The following is a 23310-nucleotide window of genomic DNA, read 5'->3' as shown; positions in this document are numbered from 1 at the left end:
CTACAGCGAGAGACTGGCAACATAAATCATCCTAATGTTTCCAAGTTTATAATAAAACCTATGTCATGATAGTACATGGACCCAAAATGAGACGGCGTATTTGCCTGACTTATATGTTATATTTCAGACGTGGGAAATCTTTGGTATTCTCCATTTGGTTGGTAGATTATCTGCTCAACGAAATGTAACACACTATTCGTATTGTGCAGTAAACCTCATGTTTATCAAACAAAAACGGAATGGCCTGTAGATGAACCATGAAACTAAGAGAGAGTTTTGAGAGATATCAATATTGAGTCAATGTATAAACTGTAATAAATGATACAACCCAGGGAGAAGTGATAATTAAAATAATAATAATAATAGAACTACATGAATATTGTCCGTGTGATTTGATTATTGAACAGGCGAAAGACATGAACCGCTGTTTCCTGTTTGAGAGTTCTGTGATCGGGTCCTGAATGGGAGCCCGTGCAGGGCCGTACTGGAGACCCCGCGCTGCCTGCACCTCTATCGTCTCGGGTGAGTTTGTTACAATGTAGCATTTTCTCCGTAAATCGGAATAACTACACTAAAGATGCAATGTTTGCATATTGCAAGCTGATCGCGAACTTCAAATCGACCATGTCCGAAATGCCAACCCCAGTGTGTTTCGGCAAAGAGACAGATTTTAACAGCGAATTCCCAAGCATACCCCCCTGGTCCAAGAATATTCCAACATAAACTCATATTTAGCTAGCAAGGATAGACATACGCAATTGTTTTTTGTGGAACTAAACGAACAGCCCCGGTAGTTTTTGTTACATGTTATCGTGGCACGCGAGTAATTCTTCAATGCGGTGTCTATAATGTTTTCCTATTTTGAATTTTACACCTTATACGAATAAACCTGTAAACGAAAAATACAGCTAGTCGCTTAGCTATGGCTAGCTGTAGCTGTCTGGATTTGCTGTAAATCGTTACCAGGTCTCTAAACCTCTGTGATAGAATTGAAAAATGCATTGTGAATTAAAACGTCACGATTTCACTAACTGCCTTTAAATTGTTGCTGTCAGTAGGCTATCGGGTTGCAATGGTTTTACGTTGTGCTGTTTGCTATTAGCAAACTTAAGGTTCGGCATCGCAGGAGAAAAAGGTCCTCTATCTCTGTCTCCATTCATGAGTCCCTGTGACTGTTTATGTGCTGCTCCAGAATCCCGTGTACGATAATGTTAAATTGTCTCAAAGGTGCCAAGTGGGATGCCTCGAATAAATTTAGTTCCGCGGCATCCTGCTGTTTAGTTTTACTAGAGTTATTGGCGCCCCCGCCTACTTCATCACCGTGAGAGAGGCTATCAGCTCGAAATGATTAGCCTATACCGAATATCATTGACTATTTCTACAAATTACAGAACATCGGCGCCCTGACTAAATTCGCATCTTACATAGGTATGTGGAAGGGCTTGTGTGCACGCAATTGTTTGTTTCTTTGTATGGAAATACGATATGTGTGTGTGAAAACCGCGCTTTTCATCGCTAAGAAGGCAAAGTAGTCTCCAGGCTCACAACACAAAACGGTTTAGCCCGCGTCTACAATAACAAACACTGGGCCGATAAGCCTAGGACTGGGGAACTAAAATCAGAAAAAGTAACTGGTTCTGTATCATTGAAAGTAAAGCAAATGTGCAAGTGCAGTGTTTTAAAGCAAATCAGTGCTGAGGTGATGTTTACATCAGCCTTTAAATCGGTGTTGTAATTTATTAGTCAAGTACGGTGTCTGTGGGTTTAAAATTTTGTCCAGCCGCAGGACGTTTTGTCTGTTTTTATGATTTTTGTTATTATCAAAATATGTTATTTATAGTCAAACCTTGGCCGTTATGCAAGTTACCCTATTTTACACAAGGTATGTGATGTTGGTGACATTCTCATGAATTCATCCCAGTGAGAGATATGGACTGATTTTTGGACTGATTTAGAGTCATTGCAATATATTGCAATGACTCTAATCCCAGGTAGTATCAGGTACAGCTTACCTGTGTTGATGAAAAGTAGCATAATCGGTTAGCTCCTCTTTTGGCTGAATTATGTGTAGACAAGATGCTTCAAATAAATCCAGATTCCCATCTAGAAACAACAGTTTGATGTATTTGTACTGAAAACATGCATTTTACTTCAATGAAAAATATAGCCATGCCTTGGTTATAGTTTGACCTACTTAGGCTTTGGGTGGCTTCAGTTCATGAGGAAAGTGTGTGTGTGTGTGTGTGTGTGTGTGTGTAAACAAGATTGTCTGCCTATAGCCTAGCTGAGAAACAAATGTGACCCCTCTTTTTCTAACATTCACAATGGTTTACAGTTGACATGGATGATGAAGACGGCAGGTGCTTGCTAGATGTAATTTGGTGAGTGTGAACATTTTAGACATGCTTGAATTTGAATGGCATACATGAACTTATCAGCATGTACCCCTGTTTGAATGGTTAAATCAGAATTGAAGACTGATTATCTTTGTAAAACATATTATTTTTGCCCTTTTAACAGTGACCCTGAAGCACTCAATGACTTCCTCCATGGATCAGAAACACATGTGAGTATTTAGAGATACTATTTAAAGGGTGGGTTAAAGGAGTACTTGACAACACTGACCGGTCAGGGTGCACATTTTGTAGCATCTCAGAAGATACAATGGCACAAAAAAGCACACACACAGTTGCATCTATACACAACACCTCCCCGCTCCCCCCGTCTCAATCCTGCTTCCCCTTCAGGTGTTTTCGTGTTTCTGTCGTAGTCTTTTTTTTCTGCTTATGGGTGTTCTTGCAAATGAGTTCTCCTCTTAATTTCAATCCTTCAAAAATTTCCTCTTTTTTTGATATACACAAAATTGACACACTAATCTATTCTAATGCCATCCTTTGATTCTCCCTGTCTTTTCCTTCCCTCTATAATTTGTCTGTTTCCTTGCTTTTCCATCTTGGTGGTTGGTGCTCCTCCCTCAACCCACTTTCTGCTCCTCTATTTGTGTTAACTTCTTCGGTTCCCGTCCTTCTGTCCTATCTGGTCCTATCTGGTCTCTTTCTTTCCTGGGTATGTCTGTGTATAGCTGGACACTGACGACCTTTTGGATGGCTCGAGTGACCCGTCCAGCTCGTTCTTCTCCAACGCTGGGGTGAGTAACACCCCCATCCCCACCCTGCTGTCTCCATCCAATCTATGTGGCATGCTTCTTCCAGACACCTCCTTATCCCAACACCTTCTTCATCGGAGCAACTCACTCAAACTCTCATGACATCTGAGGCTTTAACCTGGTTTTGTCTCTATCCACTCTGTCTCCTCTGCTATGTTCATTTGTTAACACTCCTTTCCAATGCTTTAAGCAAATCTTGAACTGTTATGAACAATGTGTGTTTTGCAGGGCCATGTTTCCGAAGTCCAACCTCCCACTCAGATATCGGCCGGTGAGCCGCCAGGGCTCCCTAGAGTCAGTGTGGACCTGGATTTCTTGGAGGATGACATTCTGGGAGGGTCCCCTGGTGGGGCCACTGGCGAGGATGGTGGAAGCAATGGTGTTGGGTCCAATCATGAGCCTTGTGACATCCTCCAGCAGAGTCTTGCTGAAGCCAACATCACTGAGCAGAGCCTTCAGGAAGCAGAGGCTGAGCTGGACCTCAGCTCCTTTGGGCTCTCAAGCCTAACACAAGTGGTCCAGCCCCTGCCGGACCCAAGCTTGTCAGGTGCTGGGGGTACAGCTGTTGGTATTGGCGTTGGAGTTGGTGGGGCAGCCCAGATTTTTTCTGGCCCTGCCTCAGGCCCCTCTACTGGACCCACCAATGCCACACCAGACATGCTTGGGTCAGTACTGGCCCACCCAGGTATTCAACTTCAACAACAAGTTATGAATAAGGCAATCAGTGTCCAGCCTTTCATGCCACAAGTAGGCCTGGGAAATGTGACACTTCAGCCCATCTCTAGCATCCAGGCTCTTCCCAATGGGAATCAGTCAGGCCATTTAGGCCTAGGGCCGATTCAAGTAGTTGGCCAGCCCACTGTAATGACTATTAATCAGTCTGGACAGCAGATTTTGACTAAAGCCATGGGTGGCTACCAGCTGCATCAGCCAGGCCAGGAGGGTGCAGCTGGTGGAACCCAAGCTGGTCTTGGAGGCTCTGTTTTGAGTTCTGGTGGAGGACTGTTGATTCAAGGAGGCAAGGCCAACATTGGGCCCTCAACTTTGAATGGGCCAGCTGTATGTGTGAGTAGTACAAACACCATCAGCAGTGGTAGCACCATGACTGCACAGAGTGGGCTTGTAGGCTTTGGAGCTCAGCCCCCAGCTCAACAACAAGGTCAAATCATGCAAAATGTCATCATCCAGAGGACACCAACACCTATACAGCCCAAACCGCCGCAAGCACCCATTCAGCCCAGACTGTTCAAACAGCAGCAACAGCATCCTGTCCCCCACACATTACCAAATGATGCCAGCAAAGCTGTAGGAGTGCAATCTGTTCCTGTGTCGGCTCCGAATGTGACCTTTTTGACTGGCAAGCCTGGCTCAAATGTGGTTCTGAACACATCACAGGGCGGGCAGTTTTCCCAAGCGCTCTTCAAGCAACAGGCAGCCCAGGCATCAGGCAAACCCCTTAGTGTCCAACTCCTCAACCAGTCTGGTAGTATTGTCATTCCGGGCCTTCAGGGCCAGAATCACCAGTTCCTCTTACCCCAGCTGCAGGCAGGGGGACAGATCTTAACCCAACACCCCGGAGGCATCATTACCAGTCAAGGGCCTGGAGGCCAGATCATTGCCAACCAGATTCTGACCAACCAGAACATCAACCTTAGTCAGGTCTTGGCATCACAGGGTCACCCAGGGGCTCACATCTTGTCTGGTCCTATCCAGTTGCAGCCTGGTCAGATGGGTCATCCAACCCTCTTCCAGATGCCTGTATCGTTGGCTCAGACCCAGACCCAAGCACATCCTGTTACTGGACATGCCCAGACAGTCATCCATCCCATCCAGAACTCGCTGGCCATGTTGAGCCAGGTGGACGGAGTGAGCCCGGCCGTCAGCTTGCAGCCCACGCTACAGCAGCAAGGTGGCAACACTAGTGGAGCAGTCACCATGGCTCCCTGCCAGCCAGGGGAGAGTGTGACGGTGCTGGGCAGCACCCCAGACCAAGGTACCCACCCTGCACAAGCCCAGGCGCAGCCCTCGATCCTCACCGTGCAGACTGCTCTGCCGGTCTCTGTGGCCTCCTCCGTGGCCTCCTCATCTCCGTCCTCTACTGTGGTTACATCGTCTGCGCCCATAGCGACTCTTCCGCTGACGGCTCAGTCGGCTCAGCACAGCCCAGGAAAGGTGCTGCTCACGCCCCAGGGTTCCGGGATGATCCTCAGCCAGGAGCCTCTGATGTTCCTGCAACAGGTCAGTGTGCTTTACTCTCCCCTCCTCCTCTCCTCTTCTCTCCTCTCCTAGGTCCTGCCTTACAAAGCAATTTTGTCAGTTTCCTCAAAGAAACCACACATGGCTAGTTAATATTAACCAGAAACAGTAATTTCCTTTGTCCTCTGAGGTGAACTATGCATATGATTCTGATCCATTGCTGTGAGTAAGTACATAAAAACATGGTGATAGTGGCAGCTCTAGCTACTAGTTGGTAAAAACATTGTGCAACCTCACAATGTATCACCCAAGGTGTTAAGATATTGTAAAGGGGAACTAGTAAAAGTCTACATATTTTTTCCAGAGAAAAGCAGAACAGTCTTTGCTGTTTAAGCCCAAGTGGATTGCAATGAAACAAATTAAATCTTCTTAAATCCTCATGTCAACTTTGGTCATGAAATTCCTCATAGCTAAGCTTACATAAGGTGTAGTTAATAAGCATGCAATTTATGAATTATAAATAGTTGCTTGTTTTGACAGTTGGTTTGTATGACACAAGTGATGGCCACGTGCAGTAGGGATGTAATGAGAGGAGATCCATCCTTTTTTAATCAAATCGACTCAATTTGAATATAGTTAGCTAACTCAATTCCAGTCTCTTGAAACAGTGCCATGTTGTTTTAAATGGTGTTGATAATCAAGAGGTTGTGTTGTAGGTTATGAAATGAAACATAGAGACCCTGCTTGACCATTTACATCTTTTGATATGCTTATGAACCTTTCCCTTGCTTGAATGTATAAATGTACTTATGTCAGGACCAGCAGCACCAGACAGAAAAAGATCCATCTCTCCCCTCTGTGGGCGTACCTGCATCTGTTATCGTCAGCGGCAACTTTGCTGGTCTCACCCCCTCGGGCCAAGATGGCCCATTAGCTGAGCCCCTCCCGGGTCAGAGTCCCAGCCCGTCCCCGGGCGCCTCCCACATGGCAGCAGTGGTCACAAAGGTAGACGAGCCCATGCCCTGTGCTAAGCCCCACCCACTTGCTGCTGCCACTGCCGCCTATTGGATTACTCTCTCTCTCAAATTCTGTCCCTGCCCACCTTTCTTTTTACTGTGCTTCCTCGTTCAGCACCGAACACATCTGTCTAGTGTTTTGTTCTTTGCTGCTTCCCTTGCTGCTGTTGCTCTGTTCGTTGTCATGTCTGCGTTGTGTCTCTTGAGTCGATCGACCTAGATGAACGTTTCTGAGCATAATTATGAAGTAAATTGCAACCCTTCCCCCGATCATTAAAAACGAATCATTAAAATGCTTGCTTTTTGATTTCTTACTATTTGTAAAGAATGCCAAGAGTGCTTTCTGAAGAGCCATGCTTTCTGACAGCATTTTGTCAGTGAGTCATTTAGTGGCCATACTGTTCACAGAAGAAAGTGTAATGTAGTCAACCAGTACACACTGATTGTAGACTATTAGCGTTCACTCTGATCTAGGCTAGCTCAATTCATATATGGTCTGAAGGATTTTTAAAAACTACTTATGTGTATCCATGACATCAAGGCAAAGAATGCAAAGCATTTAATGTTTGCATTTGCATGTTTTATTTATATGAAGAGTTGCGGAGAAAGTTGCAGGTATATGGCTAGCTAATTTATTGAGTTTCTGGAAGGCTTCTAGACTTTCGACATGTTTCTCACTTATTCTCTCATTAACTCTGGCTAACACCACCTCTGATGCTGTGTTGTAATAATCAAGCCAAACACCGCAGGGTCATCTCTTGACCTAGTGTGATGGTCACTCAAAGCACCTAATCCTACACAGTCCTCGACAGCACCGCCATCACTTCTTCCTAATGGCCCCCCCTCCCTCCCACTCACACACAGGGAAAGTATTTTGTAATGCTGGTAATCCTCGCTACTTTTATGATACTACTCAGAGCTCCAGTAATTATGTCAAGGTAAAGCAGGTATGTTGGTTAAGTCAGGTTTGTGTTGCATTTCAGTGATCATGGAAGTCCACATAAAGTGAAAGTGTGCCGTGCTGTGATTTTGTTTGTTTTGAGCTGTGTCAAGAGTAATTTGATCCCTCCAAATCCTCATTTGCTCTCTGACTGCCTTGCTTCTATTGTTGTTGTTTGGCTTTGTATTTGAGTTAGTGATGTTTGCTTAAAGTATTGAGATGGCCAGTGCGTTGCATGGATAGCTGTAGTGAACTGTGTTATGACACACTAGAGCAAAATATTGAGTTGCCAGATTAATAGAATAAATCTTGGGTCAATTTGTGTAATACTTTTAAAGTCTACATCTGTTTCTGGTCATCTCAATCCGAGTGTAGAAGCCGCTCTTCTGCTGTTCCACTGCTTTATTGCCCACGAAGCGTTTGAATGTTGTTATAATGATGGCCTGCAAATCCGCCTGCCCTCCAGGTCTCCACGGCAGGACCCCAGCAGCCACTGAGGATCCAGACTGCATCCCCCTCCCAGCCTGTGATCGCTGGCAGTGCAGTGTCCCATTCTATGGCTGACAGCCCTCAGCCGTCGCAGCCCTCTCCCCTCACTGTCGGCCAGCGCATCCAGTCTCCTCTCCCGCAGCAGACGCAGCCCGCTCCCCAAGCGCAGACTCAAACGCCCACCCGCTCCTGCACCCCTTCATCCATGCCCTCGCTCTTCATTATCCACAATAATCAGATCGCAGGCTCCCCTCAACCTGCACAGCCCATTCCTCAGATGCTGCAGCAGCAGCAGCAGCAGCCGCCTCATCAGATACAGACACAGATCCACATGCCGCTCCAGGCGCAAACTTCTCGGCCTCCGTCCCAGCCCGCCCCCATCCAGCCGGAGGTGCCGCCGCCCTCGTGCTCCCCCAAGCCCCCGCCGTTCCACCCAGCACAGCTCCACTTTGCTCAGCCGGGCATCACGGCCGTCGGCCCCGCCGCCATGGCGAAGCAGCAGGTCCAGATCTCCCAGCTGCTGGGCCTGACGCCGGAGCAGCAGCACAACTTGCAGCTGATCAGCACACAGCTCCAGACCCTCTCCGCCATCGCGCAGCCTTCCCCCCAACAGAAGCAGCTACGGGACAAGCTGCAGCAGGTAACTCAATGTGATCAAGGGCTGAAATGTTTGATGTTTGTGCTGGTGGTTGTGTGCTCTGTACTCACACATTCTTTATTTTGTTTGCCTCTCAGGTCCAGCAGACCATCATCATTCAGGCCAAGCAGCAGCAGCAACAACAACAGCAACAGCAGCAGCAGAAACAGGCCCAGGCTGCCCAGGCTCCAGTGGCTGTCCAGTTCAACAAACTGCCGGAGCCACCCGCCACTCAGGTTATAACGTCATCTGCCATCACCTGCCCGCCTGTCACGGTTCCATCCATGATGCAGCAGAAGTCTGTGCTGGTGAAGCCTTCAGCTGCAGGTAATTCATCATTTGTGTGCTTTTATTATCAACCTCTTGTCTTGCGTGTTGTCCTCTGCACATTCTACAACACTTGTACAACTTTCAGATGTAAGGATGGTCAGACATAATGTAACATACTATGCTGTTTCATCTTTCTCATTAATTATTCTTTTATTGTTTCAGTCTTGAGTGATGCACAGGTATTTCCTGGAGTGGTTGGACCCAGTGTTAACCAGGCAATTGCGCCACAGAGCCTTAACCAACCGGTACAGGTAAATAAGACCACTAGTCTAACTTAAGCTCCAAGAGCAATCAAAAGCATGCACACATGAACATGCATGTTCCTGTTGTTTGGGTTCTCAGGCGAAGCAGGGAGTCATCAGTGCTGTGGGAGGGCTTCCATTGGGGAAAGGAACACTACAGATTCAGGTGCTGAACCCAGCTCTGTCCCAGATGCCTGTGCCCCAACCCGCTGGTCCTGGACCTGTCCAAACCCAGGTACAGCATGTGTCCCTATGCAGCAGCCCTGCTGTAGCGCTGCTCTCTGGTTAGCTCCTGTGCTCAGGTCAGTGCAGAGTGGCTCCAGCAGCGTGCTGTGTGCCAAGGAACAGAATGGCGACGGAATTCCAATGAAATCAATATTAATGTGTTTTTGTTAGAGCGTAATGCATAATGAAATTACTTTTACAACTATGGCCAGTTACTCTGCAGACAATGTTGACTTCTTCAAAACATCAATTAACAATCTTATTAAGCTTATGTTGCCTACCTAGCTTTTTTAAATTTTGATTAGCTGAGCACAAAGCAATCATAATGCAACTTATGGTTTATTTTTGCACATCATATATTAACTGTCAGGGGTCTATGTGAATGAAGAATCTTGACATTTAGAAATAGAACTATGTATCATATCGCCTGAGGTCTGACAGGGTTAACTTTGCTTGCCATAGTTTATACTGAGTGTGTGTTTTATTGAAGTGTCTTAGTATAAGTTAAGTAGTTCTAAAGTTTTTCATTTGTGCTATTCGTCTACCTGGTGCAATGTGAAGGACAACATATAATCATGTTTTGTTTCACTCATTCAGCAAATTTCAACTATGAAAATGCCTTTCATCATGGAGCCGAGCAAGGAAGCCAGGTATGCAAAGCAGTTTTGACCTTAGTTATGGTCTAGAAGTGACTCTGTCCCTGACCCTATCTTTTTTATCTTTTACTGATTCATCTTTTAGGCAATGTCAGATCTATCTTAACTAAATTATTCTTTTTGTGTATTTGTGTTTGTATTGTAATATTTGCGTCTATTGTTGTGTGGTATGTGATCCTGTCTGCAAATTGCCCATTTTGGGACAAAGAAATAAACTGAACTGAACTGAACTGAACTGAACTGAACTGACCCCATGAAGATGTGGTGCACGCTCATCTTAAGGGTCTTTTTCTCACGTATCCGTGTCTCCCACTTGCTCATGTGCAGGATGCTGGAACAGCTGAGGAAGCAGCAGGGCTCAGTCCTGCACCCAGACTACAGCTCTCCATTCCGCTCTCTGGAGGACAGCTTGCACAGACTCCTGCCCTATCATCTCTACCAGGGCACGGCCTCCTCTCACCAGGACTATCAGAAAGGTAACTCTCACCCATCACTTATTAATTACCGTTTGACCCGGTGCTGGTGGATCGACTGTATGTGTCTGATATGGGACAGTCCTAATCTTCCTGCCTTTCATTCTTTGGTCATTTCTCCAGTGGATAGTGAGTTTGAGAGCGTCTCCTGCCAGCTGCTGAAGAGGACTCAGACCATGCTGGATAAATATCGTCACTTGCTGTTTGAGGAATCCAAGGTAGCAGTTTTCATACAGTCCTCTCATGAACCGTTTTGTCCGCTCTTGTTTCATGGCAAATTAATGAATGGCTAATAAACTAATTGATAATGTTTTTGTCAACAGAGATTGGGTCCCTCTGCAGAGATGGTGATGATTGATCGCATGTTCATTCAGGAGGAGAAGATCGCTTTGAGCCAGGACAGGGTACTGGCAAGAGAGAGACCAGGTACACAGATTTGTCTATATGTATTTGGCCAATTTAATGATCTGTGTTCTGTAAGGCTACTGATAAATGCAGTAGTGAAGGTAGTTTGTTTGATTCAGTCCTGGAAGATTATGTAAACTCATGAGCTAGGAATCACAAATTCAATCTGGTACTGTCTAGATTTACAGAAAAATATTAGAAGCTTATTAGAACTGACTGAAGCTCTGGATGCTTTAATATGTACTGCAGTACTGTATAGTTAACCAGTTTGGTTGATTTTATGTTGAAGCTGTTAGAAGTTGCATGTGCTTGGAGGGGTAGGCAATAGGCATTATTGATTTAAAATTGTATAGAGGTTAGGACATTCCATTTGAAATCAACAGTCCTCCACACTGACCATCTTGAATTTGCTTTCTATGCAAGGACTAGTGTATCATTTCTTACACATCTGTCTTCTGTTTCTGAGATACAGAGTCTTGGAAAATTGAGGGTTTGGTCCTAATTTTATAGCACAAAACAAGTGTTTCAGAAGTGATTCTTGTTGAACTATTATTGATGCTTGATACTTAAAATAAAATAGTTGTCCCACAGCTGCATGGCTTGCTGAAAACGGTTGTTTTTTAAAGTGCTTTAGAGCAGATTCAGGTTGTAGTACTTTCTTACCCAGGAGCAACCGTTTTCTAAAGTTCTTCCTCTTCCCTTTTTCTTCCATCTGCATCACAGACGAGTTTGTGGCCAACTCTTGCCTGTTGGACAGTGTCACTGTCAGTGCACAAAGGCCGGTGGCGGTTGAGGCCAGTTCAGTCAGGCCAGCCCCACCAGCCATGGGCCCAGTCGCCCCTACCCCTGCGCCCGCTCCTGCCCCCGCCCCCGCCCCCAGTGTGCCCTCTGCCCCAGCGCCCGCCTCCATCCCCTACCCTCCCACCAAGCTGGTGATAAAGCAGGGCGGCACTGGGGCGTCCGTGTCCTGGTCGTCCAGCTCTGTCGCTGCGCCCGCACCTGCCCCGGCGCTACGGGTGGCGGCCGACTCGTCAGCGCCGCCCCCCTCCTTCAGTCGAACTCCGTCCGCCCCCTCCCGCCCCTCCCACCACCACCATCACCACGACGACGACGACGCGCTCCCTCAGCGGACCAGCAAGCCCCCCATGAAAACGTACGAGGCCCGCCAGCGCATCGGCCTGAAGCTCAAGATCAAGCAGGAGGCCGGCCTGACCAAGGTGGTGCACAACACCGCGCTGGACCCGGTCCACTCGCAGCCCCAGCTCCACTCCCAGCCGCCCACCCCCGAGGTGCAGCCCCCCGCACCCGCACCACCCGCACCGCCCCCACCACAGCCCAAAGCTCCCGCGGCGTTCCCCTCCACCACCGCCTCCGTCATCAGGACTCCCGCTCCGCCCCCCGCCACGTGCACCTCCACGGCCTCCTCCAGCAATAGCACGCTCACCACGCATTCAGGGCTCGGCCAGCAGGAGGCGCCCCCTTCCTACCCCTGGTCTTCCTCGTCCTCCACTTCCTGCTCCACCTCCTCGCAGATGAACGGCACGCTGGAGCACCACGAGGCGCCCGGGCCCAAGTGCCCGCCCGTGTCCACGTCCACGCCCTGCCGGCTGCCGCTGCGGAAGACCTACCGCGAGAACGTGAGCCCGCGCATCAGGCCGGGCGTGCCGGGGGGCGGCTGCGAGGTCGTCGTGGTCCCCAACCCGCCGGCGGCCGCCCCGACGCCAGCCTTCCCCCCCGCGTCGTCCTCTCCCCCTCCTCCGCCCCCCTCCTCCCAGCTCCGCGCCTCGCCCCAGCCGGAGCGCACGGTGATCGCCAGCGTCAAGCTGGAGCACCAGGGCGGGCGGGTCCAGGAGCGGAGCGCGGGCGGAGGAGGGGGGGGCAGCGAGGGCGCCGGACAGGGCGTGTCCCAGGCGCTCCGGTCCCCCCCGGGGCTCGCCGAGGTGGAGGACGTGTTCTACCGCGGCATCAAAAACGCCTACCACCGGCACCACCGGCACCGGCCGCCCGAGCGCGCCGAGGGCGGCGAGGACGAGGTGGCGGCGGAGCGCGACGGCGAGGGGGGGGCGGTGCGCTCCAAACGGTTCGGCGGCAAAAACCGCGAGCGGCCCGGCGGCACGTTTCGAATGGACCAGCACGCGCCCGGCCCTCCCTCCCCCTCTGACGGCTCCTCCTTCGCCAGAGACTCTTCGCTTCCTGCCAAACGCTGCAAGTCGGACTCCCCGGACATGGACAATGCCAGCTTCTCCAGCGGCAGCCCCCCGCCGGACGACTCTCTCAACGAGCACCTGCAGTGCGCCATAGACAGCATACTGAACCTGCAGCAGGGGCCCACGGGCCACCCCAGCGGCAGGGGGGGCTCAGGCAGGCCCCCAGGGGGCTCCCACGGGCACCACCACCCGCACCCATCCCAACGCACTGTCACCTCTTCCTCCTCGTCATACAGACCCTCCTCTTCCACGGCCTCCTCGTCCTCCTCCACGACCCAACAGGTCGGAGGTCGAGGTCAAAACGGAAGCCTGGTGACTCAGACACACAACAGATAACAGCACCCCATCCACCCTACAGGCGGGGTAGACTGAGCGAATAACAACTGTTTTGATATTTTGATGTTTTTTTTAAGTAAGGGAATAGAACGGGCAAGCATCGGTTCAGCTGTTTTTGATAAAAGTTGATATGGAAAAAAATGACACTCTTTATTGTACAAGTGTCCACGTAAGTGTACTTCAAACACAGAGAAAGAAGTCCACTTTCAATAATGGAATCAAGAAAATATACCCTTTTTTAACGTCTGGTTGCAGTAAGGAGGCTTTTAGGCCTGTTTGGTAAGCACCTCCCCCCACCCCCCCGTTTACAGCACAACTCAGCACAGTGAGTCTCTTCCACAAAAGAATAGTTCCGACAATATCAGAGGGGTGTACAGATTGACCTGAAATCAGTGTGTCCCAGTTTCCAGTCTCATTCTCACCATTGTACCGTGGCTTCATCAGTGTCGTTAACATAATCACTCTTATTTTGAATGGATGAATGTAATGTAAATCAATGATTTTCTTGTGTCTACATGGACATGCCACCTCTCTCAGTCTAGAGATGAGGTGCTGAAGGTTACAAGAAGGTTGAGAGCCTTCTCTAGATTACTTAATGAATTCTCCCATTGATGTCAATTCTCTCGGAAATGTTGTGTGAAAGGACATTTTCGGCTGTGATCAACAGTGACTGTATTCTGAATCTATATCATCATTTGCTCGGAATTTCAATCAGATCCTCTACTAAATGAGATTTTTACTTGCAACAGTCAACCATTACCGAAGCAGATGACTCTTCACTTTAACTTGAATCCATTCCAATTTCATTCAGACAAAAGCAGAGGAACAGTCATGAGAGGGTTAATTCTGATACATAATTGCTGAAAAGAATTCTAAATTGAAACATGCCTTTCAAATTTGGTTATGTCACTTCATCCAGAATGATACAATGAGTGAGGAACACAATTGGTTTCCTAGGAAGAACTTGAACACAAAAATCATGAATTACTTACTGCGCATCAATTTTTTGGGGGATCTTATGTATTGCTGTGAGCATTGACGAGGCCATTTGCGAACGCCCCGGAGTTGCCCTTACAAAGAAATATTTCTGTGTCTGTTGATGGTTGACGTTCAAACAGTTTATAGACATGGCAGAAGCAATGACTTGGGAAGAACAATAATAATGTAAAAAAATAAAAATGTAAGAATTTGAAGTATAGTACTACAGATTAATTTTGTATTGTATTTATTGTGTATAATGATGCTTTTTTTAAAGAAAAGGAACTGTACATTTAGTAAAACTGTAAATTAAACCTGGCTTTTATGAAAGATAAAAAATGCCTTTTTGTTTTTATTCTGGTTTTATTTATGGCAAAATTAATTTGAACACTCCACAATTCTAGCAAAAGGTAGACACATGAGCGCAACACCATAGAGGACTGTGTAGACATTTGCTGACAAAATGTGTTGGATAAGTCCTGGAACAGATCTTACATCAGTTTTGACTGTGTGCTGTTGCTGTTAGTTGTATTAACATCCAGCAGGTGGTGCCACTTGATTTGTATTGGCTGTCCATGGGAGATGGGGCTCACTGTCCTTGGGGTAAATGTTTACACAGTGCCCACTGTTGTTTTCAAGTTTTGTTGGTTTCTTTAACTGTAACAAAGCAGAGTATTCATCCAGGCTCATTTCTACATTATTCATGTTCAAAATTTTTTTAGCTAACACATTCAAATCCATTGTAATTCCATTTCTACGTGTCGGATGGCACAGTCAAGCAAAAATCCTGACCCCACCTTAGTCATCTGATGTGCCAACGTCCATCCCCCCCTGTCCTGCATTACTTCTAGCTTAATCACAGTCTTCACCCTAACACTTTCCAGAACTTGCTTGAGAGTGCTCATCAGGGAACACCTCAAGAGGAGGTTCAGAGGGAGGGAGAGACAGAAGAAAGCCGTGAGCCAGTCGGGGCACTTGAGTCCTCCTCGGTGGGAGCGTGTGTACTGTTCCTGTGAGCGCAGAGAGAGAGAGAGAGAGGAGAGCTGGCAGACCCTGGGCTCAGCTGAAACCTGTTAAGACTCTGGAGAACACCCATCCCTTCCCTTCCCTTCTCCTCGCCTACTGCGCCATCCAGGCAAACAGCAGAGGAGATTCATTCTAGAGATCAAGTAGTTTTGCAGGCTCCAATCCATCTGATTTTCTGCATCTTTTTTTTTTTCACGAATCAAGAAGGTCGTCATTTTTGGATAATCGAATCGCATAGTCTTGAAATACAGTAAAGCAAATAGGTAAGTGGAATTTTGCTTCTGGTAAAACATATGGCAGTGATGGATGTGTGCGCTTCTTTTTCCCTTACTCCCATGGAAAATTTCCATTGAGGTCCTGAAGAGAAATAAAGAGTTATGTGTCTCTGTGCATGTTGGAATATGCCTTGGTATTGTGATCATGTTAATACCGAAGGAAAAGATTTGGCTTGAGATTTGACATGATTGAGGTCAAGGGACATTTGGGCCTATTATTTCACAAAGGCCTCATTGCTAGAGTTGAGCAATGATAGCAAACTTTTCAAATGCTATCCACAACTCTGCCAATAAGCTCCAAAGCATGTGCCCTCAATTCAACAGTCTTTTGCAATTTTGGTGGCTGAAGCCACAAGGCATTTTCCATCAGCATCGAGGCTCGTGAATCATAATCCTCCAACTGGAGCCAGAGGGAGCGCACCAAACAAAAAAAGTACAGAAAACCAGTTCTGAGCTTCAGTGTACAACTCCATCTCCAGTTTTTACTGCTCTATCCCAAAGTGTTCATCCTTGCTAGTGGAGAGCAAGCCTCTCTCAACTCTGTTCATTTTCAACTCTGTCCTGCCATTTTGACAGGTACCATTTGCTCCCTGTTCTTGAGCAATGTGACTCCTTGCATCACGCAGTTTGAATCACTTTATCCGATTGAATAACGTGTGTTAAGTTGGGTTCATTGTGGGTCAGTTTAAATCATGTTTATTGTGACTAGTGTTACTTCATTGATTTAGTTCTGTTAGTTTTGATTTTGATGATTTCATTCTCACAAACTGCTTATTGTTCATCTTGTGTGAACTTCTTCACAAGTCCCCCATTTGGCTCACTACACTATACGCTGGCTAATTGAACATTCCACTGAGAGTAGCCACTGGAAAAGACATCTCACCCTTTTCAATATAAGGAAATGAAGTATCTGATGTGCGTATGAAGACCCTGGCTGGGTGTGTTTTCCAAAATGAACTTTTTCCAGGCATGCACAGACAATGCACTGCACTCTGAGAATTCCCTCCAGATTGGATATTTAAAGGACCTTTCAGCAGCAGCCTTTTAGGGCTAGTCTTTTTGACTGGTATATCCTCGATTCACTAGAAGAGAATTAGCGTTTACACATCAGTGTTTAATATATTTTTCTTTTTTTTTTCAGCGACCTTTTAAAAATCCGGCCAACTCACCACAGAGACTGTAAACACCAGTCTTCCAGAGGATTTCTATATTTGGAGTTTGCTACCCATTGCTAAGCAAGGATCTCGTTTATTATATAAGTCCAGGAAAAAGAAGAGGGCTCTCTGAGGATCATACAGGAAACAAGAATACATAAGACTAGTTAAAAATACACATACATTTTGTAAAAGTTCTCTGAGTCCTACATTCGAAACAATGTCTCGCTGGGGGCGGAAAAATGACAAGAAGTCGCCTGAAGTGATCCGGACTGTGACAGAAGGACTGAAGTCCCTCTATCGCAAGAAGCTTCTGCCACTGGAGCAATACTACTGCTTCCATGACTTCCACTCCCCAAGTCTTGAAGATGCAGACTTCGACAACAAACCAATGGTGCTGGTTGTGGGCCAGTACTCTACAGGGAAGACTACATTTATCAGGTAAAAGAATCATAAGTAGGTTTAACTGAAGCCAAACTTGGTTTTACTCTGTGTAGGTGTGATTCTTCGAAGTGAGGGCTTACTAACTCTTAACATATGGACATTATCCAGATACCTGTTGGAACAGGAATTCCCTGGCAGTCGAGTGGGGCCAGAGCCAACAACAGACTGCTTTACAGCCATTATGCATGGAGATGTGGAGGGGCTAACCCCAGGAAATGCCCTCATCGTGGACCCCAACAAACCCTTCCGCAAGCTCAACGCCTTTGGGAACTCATTCCTAAACAGGTATGTGTGCACAGAACACACAGGTTGTACAAGGATACCTTGGGAGGGACATGAAGATGGATTAGACTTTCTGAAGGAACTTTTACTCAACCTCTCCCTGTTTATAACAGATGCGTTGGGTGTGGAATGGAGGAGTGGTGAGAGTGAGAGAGAGGGATAGAGAGAGTGAGAGAGAGAGATAGAGACAGCATGATAACTGAAAAATTGCATGACAGTCTGTACTCAGTGGAATGTCAAGAGTCCATGCCAAATTGTTGAGGGGGTGTGCTTTCCTTATTTGTGGAAAAATGGAGAAATGTAGTGATATTGCGAGAGCGGGTGATGAAAGCTAATGTACTTAAGGGGAGTTGTGGTAGCACGAAGAGGGAGGCAGGGTATCCGTGGCTAGGCAAACTAATGACGTGCGAGAGCTAAGCAGAGTCAAGGAAGGTCTGAGTCAAACGTTCCCCTTTGACCTGTTTACCCGTCACAGTGCCAAGGCTTGGTGCCTCGCTCCCAGAAATGTCTTCCTCAAGTTGAGCTAGCCATGGAAAGAATGTGCTGTAGCAATGCATATAGGATAACGAATGTATTCTCACACAGATACAAAGTCTATAGCTACTAAACTGTATAGTTAGGCTTGCTTGACACTTCCTAAAAATGCTACCATGTGGTGCTGCAAACATGTTATCTTTCATCATCCCATAGAGCCTTGAAGGGTGTGTTTGTGAACATGTTTGCTTGCCTCTTTTCTCCGGCTTCCTTTGGAGGGGAAACACTCGGCTTGTGAAACTCATTTAGTGCAGGAAGCAGCCTTGTTGTTGTAAGGGCAGATCATTAGAGGGCCATATTGTTTAATTCTGGCACTAGTGGCCATTTTCCTTCAGGAAGCCCTGTGCAGCTTGAGCACTTCCACACAAAGAAACAAGGTGGGAGGAGTACGGTTAGAAGTCTTCCCCGTTAATCACAGTGGAAACCATGATGTGTGGAAAGTTCCCTTTTTTCACATTCTTTTCAGATACTCACTAAACACAATTGTTCTCTTGAATACTCATTCTTCCACACATGTGAAGCTCAATACATGTGTTTTGATAAGATGTTTCATGTGATCTTGGAGTATTTTTTTTTGTGTGTGTGCCGACAAGAACGTATTCATGCAGTTAAATGTTTAGAGACTGAATGCTAATGTAGCCTACTCCCTACCATCACAGGGAACAGAACACTGAGCTCTGAAACCAGACCCTGTAACATGTTTGCTATTAATAATCTCCCCGTCTGGTTGTTTTCGGCAGGTTCCAGTGTGCCCAGATGCCTAATCAAGTTCTAGAGAGCATCAGCATTATCGACACTCCAGGCATCCTGTCTGGAGCCAAGCAGAGAGTGAGCCGAGGTGAGGCCAGCTCAAAAGGTAAGGAGGGGGGGAGGAGTAGAGACACCTGTCCCAGCTTAACAGCACCATCTCCTGACTCCTCTCACCCTGCTAACCCTTTTTGCTCTAACACCACAAGCAAGCAAGCACCTCTCCACATGTGGAGGAGACACGATAGCAGAGGAGCGAGGGACAGCACCAGATACAGACATAAAGTCAGAAATAATAAACACTCAAACGCTGAAGCAACAGATTCCTCTGTGCATCTGGTATGATCTACAAGCTGGAACGGATCTGAGAGCGAGCAACATAAATCTCCTAGACTGAGAACACAACTGCTTCAATCTCCAACAGTGCAGATTCATCCATGTTGCAAAATCCATGCATGAAAAAAACACAATAACATGGGCATGACGCTAACATACTTTACACATTAACTTGATTTATCATTTTTCTTGAATACAAATTAATATTTTGCAGAGCTATTTACTTCATACTTTCCAGACACAACTGTAATCCATCTGGCAAATGTTAATGTGGAAAGACCCACAAGGGTTTTGAATATATGACAAAATGGAAACAAAAGGAATTTATGGATCTATGTGCAATCACTGAAAAAGAGTGGTGGTGTGAAAAGAATCCTTATATAAATTTATAAGACGATAAAGAGTAATTTAAGTCATATAAAAAGACAACATTAACACCATAAAGGACTTATAAATAAAGAAAAGGAAACATATTACTGATCCACGGCAGGTCGAGGCATGTTGCATCTTGTAACTTTGCTCTGTTTTGTGCATAGCATTCAGAACTTGCTCTAAGTTTACACTTGTTTCTTCTCCACAGGGTATGACTTCCCTGCTGTGCTGCGCTGGTTTGCAGAACGCGTCGATCGTATCATTTTGCTCTTTGATGCACATAAATTGGAAATCTCTGATGAGTTTTCAGAGGCTATTGGTGCATTGAAGGGCAATGAGGACAAGCTGCGTGTGGTTCTCAACAAAGCAGACATGGTTGGAACCCAGCAGCTGATGCGAGTGTATGGTGCTCTTATGTGGTCTCTGGGGAAGGTGTTTGGCAGTCCCGAAGTGCTACGGGTCTACATAGGGTCCTTCTGGTCCGAGCCATTGATGGTGCCAGATAATCGCAAGCTGTTTGAACTGGAGGAAGAGGACTTGTTTGCTGATATTCAGAACCTTCCCAGGAATGCTGCCTTACGGAAACTTAATGACCTGGTCAAAAGGGCTCGTCTAGTTAGGGTGGGTCTCTCCATTCTTTTCTCTGATGGTCATTTGTTTGGAGTGACCTGGTGGATAGGAATGTTTAACATCTCAGTCAGCTGTGATTTAACTGCTTATTCTCCATCTGTCTCTCCAGGTGCATGCCCACATCATCAGTTATTTGAAGCAGGAGATGCCATCTGTCTTCAGAAAAGACAATAAGAAAAAGAATCTGATCAACCAACTACCAGTCATTTTTGCCAAGATCCAGCTACAGCACCACATCTCAGCTGGCGACTTCCCCGACTGTGCCAAAATGCAGGCATGTCTATAATTATCACAAATATTACAATGATAAGAAATGTATGACATCAAATTGTATGACAAACAATATTTATATAACTTTGCATTATGTATTAATTGTAAATCAAAACCAAAAGTTGTTTCATTTGTATTTAGCTCTATAATGCAGTGCTGAAATTGAGATAACACATCCCACTTTTTTAAATCAACTCCCTTTATTCTGCTGACAGGAGCAACTTATGGTTCACGACTTTACCAAGTTCAAACCTCTGAAACCCAACTTGATGGCTGTTCTTGATGAGCTCCTGGCCTCTGACATCGCCAAACTGATGCCCCTGCTTCGCCAGGAAGAGCTGGAGGCAGGTGTCCAGCCTGGCGTCCAGGGCGGGGCTTTCCTTGGCACCCGTGCTGGGCCCTTCGTAGAGGGTGACCCCTTCGGTGAGATGGAAGAGAATGGAGAGTGCAACGAGGAGGAGGGAGACTGGATCGTGACCAAAGATAAGCCCAAATACGATGAGATCTTTTACAACCTGGCACCCAATGAGGGCAAGCTCAGCGGCACCAAAGCGAAAGACTGGATGGTGAGCACACGGCTGCCAAACTCTGTGCTGGGCCGCATCTGGAAGCTATCGGATGTGGACCGCGACGGCATGCTAGACGACGAGGAATTTGCTCTGGCCAGCCACCTGATCGAAGTCAAACTGGATGGACACGGGCTCCCACCTGAGCTACCTGCCCGCCTGGTGCCACCATCCAAAAGGCGTCAGAAAGGCTCAGACGCATAAAGCAGCCCACACTGCCCACTACACTTACACTGATTTCTTCCAAAGAGCTGTCACCGTAGCTGCTATGTTTGTTTGCTCCCATCAGTCCACACTTTGCTTTACCATTGTTAGAAAATGTCCATTTCTGTGAGATTTTTTTGTTTTGTTTTCAAGAGAGGGTTTGGTGCTGCTTTCCGACTTGTTTTGAGTTTGAAATACAACATTGATTGAAGGCAAGCAAATATAAAGTGCTTGAAAGTCTGGAAAATGGAGAGGACAAAGACCCCTCACCTCTGTATATAATTATGAAGTCTACAACTAGCTTTTTTTGCAAGCTTTACTGTTGGGTAACTATAATTAATGCTTTTGTTGTTAACTAGTTTATTTAGCCTCTTTATTTCAATACCATTTGTGCAAAATGGCACAATGTGATTATTGTTCTGTTGTTCTTCTGTGATTTTGTAATTATTATTTTTATACTAAACAACTTCTGAGTGAATGTCACATGATATGTAAGACACCATTGTGTATCACAACACAAGTAAAAACTATGAAAAAGGAAAGAAAAACGATTGCTACTACTGTACACAGCTTCACCAGCATTTTGTATGTTATCAATTGTCATTTCAGGGCTTCAAATAAAGTGAGCCAACTCAAGTTTATTTTGGTTTGTCATTTTTATCAAATCATCTCTTTTTCAGAATTACGTTTCTCAGTGAGACTGGAAGAAGGCAACACATCCCTACAGAGATCTCAAATTCGCTATTAAAGCAGCCTCCTTGACAGTCATGTCTGTGAAATGTATTTGAGCAGTGCTATTTTCCAGGCTGACACAACCACAAAGCATACTGAGAGGCTTGTTCTCCTGCTCACATAGGGCTCACAGTTAGTCTCCCAGTTACAGACCAGATAAACAGTGACTCACAGGCTCCCATGCCAAAACATCATACCACCATTTTCCATTTTCTTGAGCATTTATGCTCTCACTCATTTAGTCACTTTCCAGCCCTCTGAATACAACTTCAAGTCACTAGCATTCATTTACAATATGTTGTAAACTGTATTGCAAGCTGTCATAAGGGTTTAAGTGCATGACGCCTTGTTTAAATGTATATGTCTGTGTGTGAGTGGGAACGAGAGAGAGAGGTACCATTCTGGGGGGGGGGGGGGGGGGGGGGGGGCTGGCAGGGGGTGGGATCTCATGCATATACTCCTCCTTGGAAAGAAACATGGCAAAAGGCCCATTCCTCTGCACTCTTTGGTTTACAGTGTGACTAACACACCAAGAATGTGGTGGGCTGGGCCGAGAGTTATTAATATCTCAATTCAGAAGGTCTACTAAGTTGCTCTCTACTCAGGCATAGGCATTTAAACAGTGAATCTCCATGAAAAACTGAAATGTTCCCTATTTGGACTTTTTTCTGAGAGCTCAAGTTCCAGCCTCACAGGTCTTTACATGTGAGTGTCCGTGTTGGAGAGAGGGAGAGAGAGAGAGTGTGTGTGCGTGCATGCATGCATGTGTGTGTGTGTGTGTGTGTGTGTGTGTGTGTGTGTGTGTGTGTGTGTGTGTGTGTGTGTGTGTGTGTGTGTGTGTGTATGTGAAAGAGAGAGAGAATGGAAGAGAGAGGGAGCTTCTGTAGTTTGAATAGCCTAATACCAATGAACCCTGTTAGTGTTTCATAATTCAGCTATATCACATGATTAAACTTTGTTTTCAGCATGACCAGAGTGCCAGACTCTTGCTTTACTCCTTAGGGAGGGGATGTCTATGCCCTTCTCCATGAACCTCTGCTGTCGTTGATCCTATTTTTTCTGCTCTCCTGTTTGGTCTGCATGGCAACGGTCATTTCGGTGCCAGGAAACATATACAGTGGAACTACACCACAAGGCTTGAAGTCCTACACGAGAACACCACCCTCTATGTGGGATATCCTCACACCAAGTCCAGATTTACAGGATTCTCCATGTACGTAACAGTGGCTACATGGGGAATTCCTCACCTCAAAACCTTCCGTAATACAGCCTGGAAAAAAATAAATACATTCAGAAATAGTTCAAGTGCGTCCCCTGGTGGTTAAAAACAAAACAAGTTGTAACTGAGATTTGAGATTGAATCTGAATCATGTAGGCTAGGCTATAGGCTTACCACTTTGTCATTATCAGAATCTTGATTTTGTGTGGAGCCTGGTTCCATT

At 46.3% G+C, this 23310-nt stretch overlaps 2 protein-coding genes across 7 annotated transcripts; both read left to right on the top strand.

The window, feature by feature from the left end:
* The first annotated feature begins 468 nt into the window (after positions 1 to 468).
* Positions 469 to 14497, top strand: bicra (BRD4 interacting chromatin remodeling complex associated protein). Of its 5 annotated transcripts, none has more exons than XM_062552196.1 (15): positions 469 to 522; positions 2336 to 2381; positions 2521 to 2566; positions 3083 to 3148; positions 3395 to 5404; positions 6179 to 6367; positions 7785 to 8447; positions 8543 to 8771; positions 8937 to 9025; positions 9117 to 9251; positions 9839 to 9891; positions 10225 to 10373; positions 10494 to 10588; positions 10694 to 10796; positions 11499 to 14497. In XM_062552196.1, exons 2-15 carry the CDS (start codon positions 2341 to 2343, stop codon positions 13316 to 13318), a joined length of 5688 nt encoding a protein of 1895 aa, XP_062408180.1. In that variant the 5' UTR covers positions 469 to 522; positions 2336 to 2340; the 3' UTR covers positions 13319 to 14497. The 5 variants fall into 5 exon arrangements, with proteins under 5 accessions (XP_062408180.1, XP_062408178.1, XP_062408181.1 ...); XM_062552194.1 differs by having other exon boundaries at positions 10494 to 10591; XM_062552195.1 differs by lacking the exon at positions 469 to 522 and adding an exon at positions 1320 to 1428 and having other exon boundaries at positions 10494 to 10591.
* A 674-nt stretch (positions 14498 to 15171) lies between these two features.
* Positions 15172 to 21772, top strand: ehd2b (EH-domain containing 2b). Of its 2 annotated transcripts, none has more exons than XM_062552643.1 (7): positions 15172 to 15585; positions 16739 to 17192; positions 17304 to 17480; positions 18752 to 18849; positions 19675 to 20087; positions 20206 to 20370; positions 20582 to 21772. In XM_062552643.1, the coding sequence occupies exons 2-7, from the start codon at positions 16972 to 16974 to the stop codon at positions 21134 to 21136; spliced, it is 1629 nt and encodes a 542-aa protein (XP_062408627.1). In that variant the 5' UTR covers positions 15172 to 15585; positions 16739 to 16971; the 3' UTR covers positions 21137 to 21772. The 2 variants fall into 2 exon arrangements, with proteins under 2 accessions (XP_062408627.1, XP_062408626.1); XM_062552642.1 differs by having other exon boundaries at positions 15173 to 15585; positions 18752 to 18867.
* The last annotated feature ends 1538 nt before the right edge of the window (positions 21773 to 23310 follow it).

Source organism: Sardina pilchardus, chromosome 13 (assembly GCF_963854185.1).
Source record: "Sardina pilchardus chromosome 13, fSarPil1.1, whole genome shotgun sequence".
Classification (NCBI taxonomy): domain Eukaryota; kingdom Metazoa; phylum Chordata; class Actinopteri; order Clupeiformes; family Clupeidae; genus Sardina; species Sardina pilchardus.
Note: the sequence above shows the minus strand (reverse complement) of the source record. Positions and strands in the feature narration are given on the sequence as shown.

What these genes read in the sequence shown, in the direction of transcription:
- ehd2b (XM_062552642.1), top strand. Translation starts at nt 16,972, where the DNA reads ATGTCTCGCTGGGGGCGGAAAAATGACAAGAAGTCGCCTGAAGTGATC. An exon ending in GGGAACTCATTCCTAAACAG is followed by an intron (nt 17,481 to 18,751) that starts GTATGTGTGCAC and finishes TGTTTTCGGCAG; the next exon opens with GTTCCAGTGTGCCCAGATGC. An exon ending in CCGACTGTGCCAAAATGCAG is followed by an intron (nt 20,371 to 20,581) that starts GCATGTCTATAA and finishes TTCTGCTGACAG; the next exon opens with GAGCAACTTATGGTTCACGA.
- bicra (XM_062552194.1), top strand. Translation starts at nt 2,341, where the DNA reads ATGGATGATGAAGACGGCAGGTGCTTGCTAGATGTAATTTG. An exon ending in TCCATGGATCAGAAACACAT is followed by an intron (nt 2,567 to 3,082) that starts GTGAGTATTTAG and finishes GTCTGTGTATAG; the next exon opens with CTGGACACTGACGACCTTTT. An exon ending in TGTTTGAGGAATCCAAGGTA is followed by an intron (nt 10,592 to 10,693) that starts GCAGTTTTCATA and finishes TTTTGTCAACAG; the next exon opens with AGATTGGGTCCCTCTGCAGA.